Here is a 13,727-nt window from a genome sequence, read left to right on the forward strand (position 1 = left end):
AATCCCACAGTTGGAGTGGGGCCTGAACAAATGGAACAACATGCACAGCGCCTTGAATAAAAGTACAAATTTAAAGAATTAGTAGCAAGAAGGGGGTGAAAAAGAACAGAGAAGGCAGATACTTGACCTTTAAAGCCTAACTCCAGGTTTAAGTGAACTATAAATAGTTTGTTTGAACCGTTGTTTCCTTCACTAACACATGCAGTGGCTGTCAGCGCTATATGAACTGTGTGTATGCTCAGCTACATACGATATACATCACTGTGTTTCAGCAGCAGAATCAGGATTTCCCATCCCGCAACCCAGAACAAAATTGAGTCTGGCTGAGTGCTGCTCACCCTTCACAGTTATCTTGTATGTATTTTCTGAATGAATATAAAACTTCCTCCGGCTGAGGTGGAGATTGTGATGTCCTCTGCCTGCATCTCCTCTCCACCTCAACCAATCAAAGTAATCCTCTGACCCAACCCAAAAGGCTGGCATCTGTTGTGGCAATTTTCCAATGCAAGGGAGGAAAAAACCTGACCTCTGACAAAGCAAGGAACAGGTCTTGGTACGGGCGTCATCTGGACATTTTTGTCCAGAGAAAGGTTGGATTTGTCCCATACCTAGGTAATGTGAATTTGCAGAGTTCTAGAGTGGAATTGTGCAACCAGTACTGATTTGAAGCTGAATACCATCATTCCCAGCACTTGCATGCAGCTTTGCAGGAAAGACCAATGACTTAATCGAATTACCTGGACCAAATCTTATAATTTTGTCAGCTTTTCCTGGCAAAGGAAGTCTTTGGCTTGGTATCCAGGAAATGGCCCCTGTATGCCAAGTGATGCAACAAAATCGGATGACTTCTCAATGGTCTGGATCTATCTGAAGTCCTCCAAGGTCCATGAATTTTACATTGGAGTCTGATAATCTCGATAGTCACGAGGAGCTCTGACAGTCCCATAAATATGAGACCTCTTTTCATCTGATGATGCAGGCAAAGGAGACTTGGTGTTTTTTACCCTTGTGAATGGGAGAAGCTAGTGACATCACCATGTTCAAACAAGGAAGTTTCTGACCAACCAAATGGAAGGTGTCTAATGCCGCGTACACACGATTGGAATTTTCAATGGAAAAAGTCTGACTGACTTTTTCCATCGGATATTCCGTTCGTGTGTAGCCCCATCTGAGTTTTTTCATCAGAAATTCCTATGAATTCCATCAGAGTTTAGATATAGAACATGTTCTATTTTTCTCGGGTGGAATTCCGATGTAATTTGGCCAGGCAAAAGCCTGATCGTGTGTACATGGCATAATAGTTATGACTAAAAGATTTAGCATTTTTAGTTCATTTAAGGGTAATCAATCTAGAAGGAACCTATTTTTTCAAGAAGTAGCAAAACGTATCTGTTTTCAAAGCTCAAATTTTTTTTTTTGTAAGTTTTTTTTTTTCAATGGAGTAAGGAATGGTATAATAACTTATCTCTGTATCTTATTGTCATGGACAGCTTATCTTTTCCTCATATGTCCATTAGAGGCCTGACTCTCTTCTGGCTGCTTTTTTATCATCTCTCCTTCCTGTATGGCCCCACCCCAGGCCATCCCAGGAAGTCTATATTAACTGTTGCACTGCAGGTCTGCTTTGCTGTTCAACTTTGTTTGTTAGCTTGTTCCTGTCTGCCGTGTGCTACGTTTACCTTTCTGTGTACCGATTTTGTCTCGTCTCTGACTACTCCTGTTTGCCCGTGACCCTGACCTTTTGGCCGGTCCATTTGGTTACCCTACTCTGCCTGTTCCCCTGACCTCGGCTTACCCATCATCATCCCTTGTGTCCTCAGTGACTGCTTCCCCTCTCTCCCTACAGAGCGTGACCTGGGGGACCCCAGGGGCCGCGACCTGGGTTCAGTTGCAGCAAAGGCCATCCTCCCCTCCTTGAGGCTCTGGTGAACAGCTGCTGGTCCTTAGTTTCTGCGCCCTGGGGAATCTTGGGTTCACGTTTCCTGTCCATTCGCAGCAGTCTGCTATTGGGTTCACTACCTTGCAGTGCACCCCTGTCTCCATCGGGGTGCACTTGTCACCTGGCCTCAGGTGACTTGACACTTATTTTCTTTATCGTACATCACGGGACACAGAGCGGCATATTCATTACTATGTGGGTTATATGGAGTACCTTCAGGTGATGGACACTGGCAATCTCAAACAGGAAGTGCCCCTCCCTATATAACCCCCTCCCATAGGAGGAGTACCTCAGTTTTTTCGCCAGTGTCTTAGGTGTTGGTCATGGAATAGCTTGCCTCCACATCCTTGGGATCAAGGCAGGCTAACCGGATCTGTCCAAGGTGCCTCAGAGCCAAAGTGGACAGTACCCGGGCCCCTAACTAGGGGGTTTTGCCCATAATGCTTCTCTTTCAGAGAGCTGGATCCTGGGCCCAGGACCTGGAACCTTTTGGGGTGCCTAAAGTCCCTGTTTGCCAGGATGCTATATGGGTCCAGGACAGTGGGTTCCTTCAAAGGACCCCAGGGCCTGAAGGTCTAGACGCCACCCACGGAGATGGGGGAAGATTGGACCACTTGCTGTGCAAGGTCCTGCGGCATGGAGCAGGTAAGAAGGGGGGGGCCTGCGGGACTTGGTTCGTCAGCAGGCTCTCCAGGGAGATCTTTTGGGGGAGTTTGCCTGAGTATGCTCCTGCATTGGCAGTCTGGGGCCACTATGTCTGTGTAAGACAGGATGGTCTGTGTTTTACTCCCCATATGTATGATCTCCCTGGTCTATGTGTTGCAGGTTCTATCTGGCTGGGCGCTAGGTGGGGTATTAGTGTGTGCCTACTCTTTACCCTGAACTAGGGAGGTGTCTGGGCCTACCTGGAGGTTCTTACCTGGCCGGGTGCCGTGCGGATGTTTCCTCTGTGTCCTGTCTTCTCTCCTGCGTCCCTGCAGCATGCTGCTTCCACCATGGCCCCCCCGTGACACGGGCGCGTGCACAGCAATATATAGAAAAAATAAAAAATAAATAAATTCGCGCCGTTTTTAGAGGGGGGGGCGGGACGTTGGATCTCATAAGAGGAAGGGGCGGCCCTTCCTCTGTGCTGTATTGGCTCAGTTCGTTTCTGAGCTCAGGAGAGGAGGACACAGAGCGGCAGCAGTGCAAGCCTGATGCACAGTGGCGCAAGGGAGTATTGCAGTTCTGACAAACAGAACTAGCTTTTCAATCTAGCCTAAACAAATCCTTACAGCAGGTGGATTCTTGCAATTTCTCTTGTGGGGAGACAATGTGATTCCGTAGAGAAAGGGGAAAAAGGGACTCAAGATCCAAAAATCCCAAAAAATTAATAAATAAATAAAAAAAAAAAAAAGAAGAAAAAAGAAATATATATATGCATAATTGAAAAAAAAAAAAAAAGGGAACACATACTGGTCTCCCCATTGGGTTGTTTGGGCATTAGTTGTTCACTACTGTCCCCTTAAAACCACATAGTTTTTTCTCCTACCTACATCAGTCGGTTGTTGTAAGTAGGGGTGCCTCGGTATTGTACCATGGCTTCCAAAGCATCAGGATCAGGGGAAATGGCAAGAGGTGCCAGAGGACAAAAGGGTTCCCCCTCAGATTCTGAAGGTTCGAGTCGGGATATGCCTGTACTCTCCCCACAAATTTTTCCAGTAGTGGGTGCCTTGGTTGAGCCATTAGGGGGATCTGGTGTTGAGGCTAGTTCAGATCCACCCAACCCTGTGTTCGTCACAGAGGAAATGCTAGCCCTTTCCTTAGGGGGACTAGAGAAGAGATTGGCAACTATGATAGTCAATTCCATATCGGGCAAGAAGCGGACTAGGTCTCCATCACCGGGGGGTGTACCCCCAGATGCTGAGGTTCTCTCCCTTGGAGAATTAGAAGCTCAGGAAAATCATTCAGACCAGGACCATGAGGGTTCAGGGAATGAGGAGTCTACTTATGAGGAGCCAGTCTCGACCTCCCATGCAGAGAGCTTGTGGATTCAGTCATTGACAGACATGGTCCGCCTGGCATTTAAGTTGCCCTTACCGGAGCCTCAGGCTTCGGCGGTATCATCCTTAGGTTCATTGAAAGCGCCTTTGAGCAACGCTGTTTTTCCGGTCCATCCTCTGTTAGAGGAACTGATCTTTCAGGATTGGATACGACCAGATAGGATCTTTTTACCACCTAAAAGATTTTCCACCATCTACCCTATGGAAGAAAAATTTTCCAAGAAGTGGGCTCTCCCAGCTGTGGATGCCTCCATCTCTTGTGTAAATAAATCTTTAACTTGCCCGGTGGAAAACATACAGATGTTTAAAGAACCGGTGGATAAGCGTTTTGAGACACTTTTAAAGGCATCCTTTGCTACGGCAGGTGCAGTGATACAGCCAGCAGTGGCTGCTATTGGGGTTTGTCAGGCGTTAACAGACCAGACAAAACAGATGCTTAAAGACATTCCTGCCCAGCAGGCAGAAGAATTATCGGATATTCCTAGAGCCCTGTGCTTTGCGGTGGATGCTATAAAGGACTCCATTCAGCAGGCGTCTCGTTTGTCACTATCTTTAGTACACATGAGAAGGCTCTTATGGTTAAAGAACTGGGCGGCTGAGCCCCCATGCAAAAAGCTTCTGGCAGGTTTTCCCTTCCATGGAGGTCGACTCTTCGGAGAGGACCTAGATAAATATATTCAGACTATATCGAGTGGCAAAAGTACCCTTTTACCAGTCAAAAAGAAGTTTCGGGGACCTGCGTTCAAAAGGCAGCTCTCCCCTGTTCCGGGGCCCTCCAATTCCAGGCAGTATCGACAGCCTCCTGCGAGATCAAACTTTAACAATAAGTCGCAGGGACAGGCCTCTGGGGGCAAGAAGCAGTGGTATCGTAAGCCAGCAAAGCCAGCCCCTAAATCTGCCTTATGAAGGGGCGCCCCCACCCACAAAGGTGGGGGGGAGGCTTCGTTTTTTTGCGGAGGTTTGGGAAGCCGATATCCCCGACAGATGGGTCCGGTCTTCCGTGGCCACAGGCTACAGATTAGAGTTTCTAAAGTTTCCTCCACCTCATTATCAGGAGTCAAGGGTACCGAACGATCCAACAAAAAAGGCCTCTTTACTGGCGGCGTTGGATCATCTGCTTTGCCAGGGCGTGATAGTAGAGGTACCAGCCCAAGAGCAAGGGCTAGGGTTCTACTCCAATCTGTTTACCGTTCCAAAGCCCAACGGCGATGTCAGGCCAATTTTGGACCTAAAGGGTTTAAACGTTTACCTAAGGGTTCGTTCTTTCCGGATGGAATCTGTTCGGTCAGCAGCCGCCGCACTGCAGAAAGATGACTTTCTGGTGTCCATAGACATCAAGGATGCTTACCTTCATGTGCCAATTTTTCAGCCACATCAAAGATTTCTCCGCTTCACAGTGGCCCAGCGTCATGTCCAATTTGTGGCGCTCCCTTTCGGGCTGGCTACGGCCCCCCGGGTATTCACAAAGGTCCTAGCTCCGATCCTAGCCAATCTAAGGGTCCAAGGGGTCACGGTCCTAGCCTACCTGGACGACCTCCTAGTCATAGATCACTCGTCTCCTTGCCTGGAACGAGCAGTGGCCCTCACGGTTCAGTACCTCGAGAGGTTCGGTTGGATCCTAAACCGAGAAAAATCGGCATTCCAACCCACAAGACGGTTGGAATACCTCGGCATGACGTTAGACACAGAACAACAAAGAGTGTTCCTGCCTCTAGTAAAGGTCGAGGCCATCAAAGACTTGATACATCTGGTTCTAAGCAAAAGAGAACCAACTATTCGCCTATGTATGCGACTACTAGGCAGGCTAGTGGCCACGTTCGAGGCGGTACCTTACGCTCAAAGCCACACTCGCATCCTACAGGCAGCCATTCTGTCAGCATGGAGCAAGAGGCCACAGGCCTTGGATTTTCCTTTGCCACTCTCATCAAGAGTCCGGCAAAGTCTGTGCTGGTGGTTAAATCCTTAGAATCTACTGAAGGGAAAATCTTTCAGCCCCGTGGCCTGGAAGATAGTGACCACAGATGCCAGCCTGAGGGGCTGGGGAGCGATCTTGGATGGTTGCACTCGCCAAGGTACTTGGGCACAGGCGGAGAGGCAGTTGCCCATCAATATCTTGGAGCTCAGAGCTGCTCGGCTAGCCCTCGAGGCTTGGACAGCCAAATTGCAGGGGTTCCCGGTGAGGATACAATCGGACGATGCCACAGCTGTGGCATATATAAACCACCAAGGGGGAACCAAGAGTCAGGCAGCTCAGAGAGGTGAGCTTGATTTTCCTGTGGGCAGAAGCTCATGTGCCCTGCATATCGGCAATATTCATTCCCGGGGTGGACAACCTGCAGGCGGACTTCTTGAGTCGTCAGACTCTGTCGCCAGGGGAATGGTCTCTGCATCCGCAAATTTTTCAGATAATCTGCCAGAGGTGGGGAATGCCGGACGTGGATGTCATGGCATCGAGATTCAACAAGAAGCTAGACAGGTTCATGTCCCGGACACGGGACCCTATGGCCTGCGGAGCCGATGCGTTGGTTTGTCCTTGGCATCAGTTCAAACTTCTTTATGCCTTTCCCCCGCTACAGTTGCTACCCCGCCTGTTACGCAGGATCAGGGTGAAGCACAAACCAGTCATCCTGGTAGCTCCAGCATGGCCCAGGAGGGCATGGTACTCTCTAATCCTAAAGATGGCAGTGGGAGACCCTTGGACGCTTCCTCTACGGCCAGACCTACTCTCGCAAGGCCCGATCCTCCACCCTGCATTACGGCGTCTAAATTTGACGGCCTGACGGCTGAATCCCTGATTCTCAGGGGTAGAGGGCTGTCTAGGCAGGTAATCTCTACCCTGATCAGGGCTAGAAAGCCGTTCTCCAGGGTGATTTATTACAGGGTCTGGAAGGCCTACGTAGGCTGGTGTGAATCCAAGAAATGGCTTTCCCGCAAGTATACCATTGATCGAGTGTTAAGTTTTCTCCAGCTAGGAGTGGATAAAGGCCTGGCATTAAGCACAATCAAAGGACAGATTTCAGCTTTGTCAGTGTGTTTTCAGAGGCCGCTGGCCACCCACTCGCTGGTTAAGACCTTCATTCAGGGGGTCTTACGTATTAATCCTCCGGTTAAGTCACCACTTTGTCCGTGGGACTTGAATCTTGTTCTGTCAACTCTACAGAAACAACCCTTTGAGCCGTTGGCTGAAGTTCCTTTGGATTTACTAACAAGGAAGTTGGTATTTCTGGTCGCCATAGTTTCCGCCAGAAGAGTGTCAGAATTGGCAGCCTTATCTTGTAAGGAGCCATATCTTATTCTGCATAAGGACAGGGTGGTTCTCCGTCCTCATCCTTCCTTTTTACCAAAGGTTATATCCAGTTTTCACCTGAACCAGGATTTGGTATTACCATCCTTTTTTCCGAAGCCCACTTCCAGAAAGGAAGGGTTGCTGCATACCTTGGATATTGTCAGGGCCATGAAGGCCTATCTTAAAGCTACAGAGAGGATTCGGAAAACAGATGTGTTGTTCATTTGCCAGATGGGCCCAAGAAAGGGCAGGCAACCGCAAAATCCACCATCTCGAGATGGATTAAACAGTTAATCACTCAGGCCTACGGCTTGAAGAGGTTGTCTCCTCCTTTGTCAATAAAGGCTCATTCTACCAGGGCCATGGGCGCCTCCTGGGCAGCACACCATCAGATCTCTATGGCTCAAGTATGCAAAGCGGCAACCTGGTCTTCAGTCCACACGTTTTCTAAATTTTACCAGGTGGACGTAAGAAGGAATACTGATACAGCCTTTGGGCAGGCAGTGCTGCAGGCTGCAATTTAAGACCCTCAGAATCGGGGGCACCCTTGAGTTAAAATTTAAATTTTAAGTTTAATTTTTCTCGACTAAGTTGGATTTATTATTATTATTTGAGTATACCTCTAAATTAAATCCTTTTGTCTTGGGAAGATGTCTCCCTCCCCTCATTAAAAGCATTGCTTTGGGACATCCCACATAGTAATGAATATGCCGCTCTGTGTCCCGTGATGTACGATAAAGAAAAAGGGATTTTTAATACAGCTTACCTGTAAAATCTTTTTCTTGGAGTACATCACGGGACACAGAGCTCCCACCCCTCTTTTGGGGAACATTTTGGGAGGCATACTGCTTGCTACAAAACTGAGGTACTCCTCCTATGGGAGGGGGTTATATAGGGAGGGGCACTTCCTGTTTGAGATTGCCAGTGTCCATCACCTGAAGGTACTCCATATAACCCACATAGTAATGAATATGCCGCTCTGTGTCCCGTGATGTACTCCAAGAAAAGGATTTTACAGGTAAGCTGTATTAAAAATCCCTTTTTTCTTTGCTAGTCAAATAGTAGGTTGGGTAAGATCTACCAACAGGGTCATAGACAAAAGTGTAAACTCCAAATGTACTGTAGCCCTTCCTCCTACCTATTAAAAGAATTTCTTTCATTGCCATCACTGGGGAGATTTTTTTCACTCTTCCTGCTTTGTCGGACTCTTGCTTTTTATATAAGATAGTAAAGAAAAATCTCTCCAGTGGGATACAGGATGGCAAAAACAAAAAAAAAAGAACTTCATGGAGATTCTAAAATGTCCATACTCTTAATTTAAAATGTTTTTCCCAGATCTCGGCCATAACTAATATAAGATCTATTTTTTGCTGTTGTAAATCTATAGAAGAAAAAATTTGAAATACCTTGAAAGAATTGATAAAAACAGGTTTCTCAAAGTAAGAAGCCAAAAAATATGCATTTCACTGCCTATCCCTGGCATCTCACAGAGTGGAAAAAACTAATTCTACATCACCATTAAAACAAATAGCTTACTTCAGGATCAGGGTACAAAATTGATGCCTAGTCATGGTAAAAACTGCATTCTTCTGACCTTTCTTTGTGAAAATGTACTGATTTAAAACATTAAAATCCAGTTAAAATGCAGTAAAAACATGAACAAAATTATTTGAGACCTTTTATACTTTGGCCTACTTATCGAGTTTTGGAAAATAAAAGTATTAAATCCTTTTAAACCATTTTTATCTCTCTGCAGGCGAAATTGACTATAGCAGTGTACTACTTGGCATGCTTGTAATGCAGGATGTCCAGCTAAGCCTGTTCATAGCTGCAATGCCAACTCTTATTCAAGCAGGCGGGAACACTTACTCCAGGTGATTGTTTCAAAATTAGAATATGCTTCCATGATATAATATTTTTTTTTCCTGTGATCCACTCTTTTGGGTAAACTGTGTTTATTTTTATGCTTGGTAGATTACGTTTTTCTTTATAGCAATATTTAACCTTTTTGAAAAATTTTAATTTTTTGCTTAGCAAAATGGAGAATAATAACAGCAAAAAAATAAAGGCCTGTTCATTTTCCCAGTTACCTATAGCAGCAGTTCAGTTTAGAGCTGTCACAAGAACAAAAATAGATATGATTGTAGATGTTTGCTGTATTTTTGAGTAGTGACATTATCCCTGCTAGCAGATCATTATGGTGGCAGACATATTTCTAGTTAAAAATATAAGTAATAGATTAATATCTCTGTCATATTTTTTTTTATTTTTTTTTTAATAGTGTTTTTTGAGAGTCACTGCATTACATATTAGGAGGATTGTGCATGTAACGCCAAGTACCAGAAATAGCTTCTTGTGTCTAAATAAAAACTTTTATTGCTCCACTTATAATTATATTTGAGACTTTTCACACAATCATAATGCAGCATTAAAATCCTTCACATTTGGAATATATTTTACTTTCAAAGAAAGTTTGGATGAGAGGGGGCATGATTGAGAGTGGTTGGATTTTGTTTGCCAGTTTAAAGCTGACCTAAAGATATATAGTATATTTAAAGCAGAAAAAAATGTATGCTAGCAGATAGGCTATTACAGAAGATACCTCTTAGGTTTCCTCTGCCATTAATACAATATTTTCTATTTGTACATGAGCAATTCAATGTACAAACTCGGCCTTAGGCCCCGGGATGAATTAACTCCCTGGCGCATGCACATTGTGGCAAAACCCCACGAGAGAGAGAGAATGAATATGTCAGTACTCATTTACTGATCTTGTCATAGTAAGTGGCAAATGGAAGGGGGGGACCTAAAGTATATAGTTGACAACAACATAAGGACCACTTTAACAGAAAACTTGACCTGAGAATTATGTGAACTGCTGATTACGGACAAAATGCCAGTTGCCTGACTGTCAATTTGACCCCAAAGTTTCCAAACGTTGTCATTGACGATGGACAAGTATGCATATCAGGAGTTCTGCTTTTACTCTGGCTTTCGTGATCTGCATGATTATTCTGCAACTGGCATATCCAGAATAAGGTCCACAAGCTCAGCCTTTATTTTCCCTTAGAACAGTTTTCCCATAGGAATTGACTGGTAATAAGGTGCAAAGGCATGTGATGTATAATAAAAATGCAAGTAGGGGGCCTTCAGTGTTTGGATGCAGCGGGGAAAGACTTGGCTTTACGGGTTGAAGGAAAAAATACAGGTATAGGAACTATATATTTTTAAAATAACTGCAATGGGCCATTCATTACTTTGAGAATAAAGATAACCATAGACCATGTGTTTAGTAGCACAAAATATCAAAGGAACTTTTTGTCAAAGTTCGACACCTTGGGAAACTCATCTAAATAATTGTTTTTGACAATGGTACTCCTTTTTATATCTAAGCAAGTATTAAATGTTTTGGTTTTCCCACATTGAAAGGAGAAATGTAAGCCATTCTTAGAATAATTATAATACCCCTACACCACTGTGTATGGGAGCAGTGCTGCCTGTCTTAACACCCCTTCTAATCACAGTATTGTACAACATATAGTGAACAGTCCACCCACATTTGTGGCAAAAGTACTCGGTGTCACTGCAAACAAAAGTCCACTCCAAGGTGCGAAAAAGTGCCACAAATAAATAAAGTGTTCTGTGATGGAGTTCCTCCAATGGCAACCCAGAGCCCTGTGTTTTTTTTTTTAGTACAGTCCTCTAAAATTCCATTCATAAGCTCAGAGCAGAGAATGCATCAAGTCAATCCATAAAGGAGAGCCTCATATACATCTGGTAAAAAAAATTCTAGGTAAATATATTTCTAAAGGGGCTATTGACATTACATTGTCACCACTTTTTGGTAACAACCCATACATACAAAGAAACCAAAACAAATGAGTTCAGAAATTAAGTTATGTGTAATAAAATGGAATGACACAGCTTAAAAGTATTAAACGCGCTAACTGAAATCTTTTTAATACTTTGTACAAAATTCTTTGTTGGTAGTGACAGCTTCAAGACTAGTCACATGCATTGCTCAGGTGTGGTTTTGGCCCATTCTTCCACACAAACAGTCTTCAAATCTTAACGGTTCCGTAGGCCTCTTCTATGAATTCAGATCTTAAGTTCTTTCTATAGATTTTCGGGTGACTGGATGGGCCATTCTAGCAGCTTTATTTTCTTTCTTTGAAACCAATTGGCTTTGCGTTTGGGATAATTATCTTGCTACAATGTAAACCCTTGTTTCATCTTCATCATCCTGGTAGATGGCAGCAAATTTTTATCAAGAATGTAATTTTTTCTATTCATCCTTCCTTCCTTCCTTCAATGATATGAAGTTTGCCAGTACTGCATGCTGAAAAACAGCCCCACACCACGCTGCAAGAAAATGTTTGCCCAGTATCCAATCAATATTAAAGACTGCCCTGTGTCTGATTACTGATAGATTTTAGCTGGTGTCTTGGCTTTACATGTCTTTTTGCACCTCCCTTTCGTCATGTGCTCAACGCCTTTTCCATGTGTCATTCCATTTTATTACACATAACTTTATTTCTGATCGGATTTGTTTTGGTATCTTTGCATGCATAGATTGCATGGGTTTTTACTTGCATATGGTAACAATTTCATGTCAATAGCACTTTTTAGAAATATATTTGCATACAAAAAAAAAAAAAAGAAAAAAGCCATGCATGCATCCAGGAAGCATCAGATCCACCGAGATGGCTGCCGTGCATTCTAAACAGCAGAAGTGACATTACCCAGAAGTTCCCACATTTCATCATCAAAAAGTCTTCAGAAGCAAGTGGTGTAAGGATATTATAATCTGTGCAATATGTGTTATACACTTTAAAGCAGAGTTGCACTTGTTTTTTCTGTTTATTAAAAGCCATCAGCTAAAAAAATGTAGCTGCTGACTTTTAAGAAACGTGCACTCACCTGTCCCACGGTCCAGCGATGCGGCTGCCGAAAGCCTTGTTTCTCTCCCCATTCTCTCCGTGGTTCTGGCATTGCAAGTTTGGGCACCCGGCTGTGACAGCTTGCGGCTTCACAGCTGAGTCGCACTGCGTGTCCTGAATGGCTGAGCATTTTTCTGGGACATGTTGCGTGTCCAAGAAGATTGCAGAGAGAAAGGGGTAGAGGAGTCGCCTAGGCGGCAGGAGCGGAAGTTGGACATAGGTACTTGTCAAAATTGTGGCATGTATGGGGGCGAGGAGTCCTTAAAGCGGAAGTTCCACTTTTGGGTGGACCACTGCTTTAAGCAGCAGCTACCGGTATTGTAAAGGCAACGTTTTTTTTTCTCCCACTGTAACGCAGATAATTGGTATTGGGATTAATTCTCAGAACGATTCTATCGGATTGGCCCTGGAATTCATTAAATCTGACTCCTTTTTTTTTTCTTCTTTAGATCACATTAATATTAAATATGAATTTCGTTATTCCTACCTGCTTGCTTTACACCTCCAAGGATATATTCAGTCTCGTATTTACTTTTTTTTTTATTTGTTAATGTGTCCCTAGTGTAGTCCTGGAGGTTTTCCGAATACTGGCACTGATTGGACAAATCCTTTTTTCCTTGCTTGCGGTCTTTCTTGTCTGTCTTATTATGAAGACCTATCTCATTGGACCTTATTATCGAAAGCTGCATACAGAAAGTAAAGGAAATAAGGAAATTCTGGTCATGGGAATTTCTGCATTTATTTTTCTTATGCTCACGGTAATTTTCTGTATATATATTTACATTTTTAGTTTAATCAGCAGGGCTGCGTATTAAGAAAATGATTTGTAAATATATTTCTGGTAGCCTTAGTATAAGTGTAAGTTTCAGAAAACACATACACACACATACACACACATATATATAAAATGTGTGTGTATTCTGGTTCGAATTTCCTTTGTCAGGCAGCACAGTGTGGTCTTTGTGGAAGAGGAATGAATATGTCTGCATATTTTGCAGTTTATGTATGCTGGAAATTCCTTTTTACAGCTCCTCACACTGCGACATCCATACATGTACTAAAGAGGGAAGAAACCTAGGCTTTACACTTTTCACAGCTGCCGATGAATACATTACTGTGTACGGTTACGTTTCTGTATCCTACAGCAACTCTGTACATTCACAGCCTTGATGGAAATATGGAATAACATCTCTTCACATAGATTACATGCTCGTAAAGCCACGTATAAATCTTTCATCTGGCCGTAATTTGGATTGAATATATTAGTGTATTAAGGTATAATTATATTCTTTGTCTCTTTACTGGAAACTATGTTCAAATTCCTTAAAACCCATATTATGTAAATTACATACACTTTTTTTTTTCTTATGGCATAGATGACATGCACCATTAATAAATTCCAATTTTTACAATTTACATACGATAATACAGTTAATAGAAAAACAAATCTAAAACAGCTGACGTTGAGGCGTGAGATGAAATGGAGATATCATCTTTGTGCCACAGTTCCCATACTCTGA

General features: G+C 43.6%; 1 protein-coding gene across 2 annotated transcripts in view; it reads left to right on the plus strand.

Annotated features, from left to right (window-relative positions):
• The window catches only part of TMCO3 (transmembrane and coiled-coil domains 3), a 90,022-nt gene that overhangs the window by 50,691 nt on the left and 25,604 nt on the right, over window positions 1–13,727 (plus strand). For both annotated transcript variants that reach the window (XR_005746947.1, XM_040336258.1), the window contains exons 8-9: window positions 9,024–9,141; window positions 12,770–12,965. Coding sequence is in view for 1 of the 2 variants with exons in the window: in XM_040336258.1 (XP_040192192.1) it covers window positions 9,024–9,141; window positions 12,770–12,965 (314 nt within the window). In the remaining variant the exon portion in view is untranslated. The remainder of the gene's footprint in view (window positions 1–9,023; window positions 9,142–12,769; window positions 12,966–13,727) is intronic.

Source organism: Rana temporaria, chromosome 2, assembly GCF_905171775.1.
Source record: "Rana temporaria chromosome 2, aRanTem1.1, whole genome shotgun sequence".
Classification (NCBI taxonomy): Eukaryota; Metazoa; Chordata; class Amphibia; order Anura; family Ranidae; genus Rana; species Rana temporaria.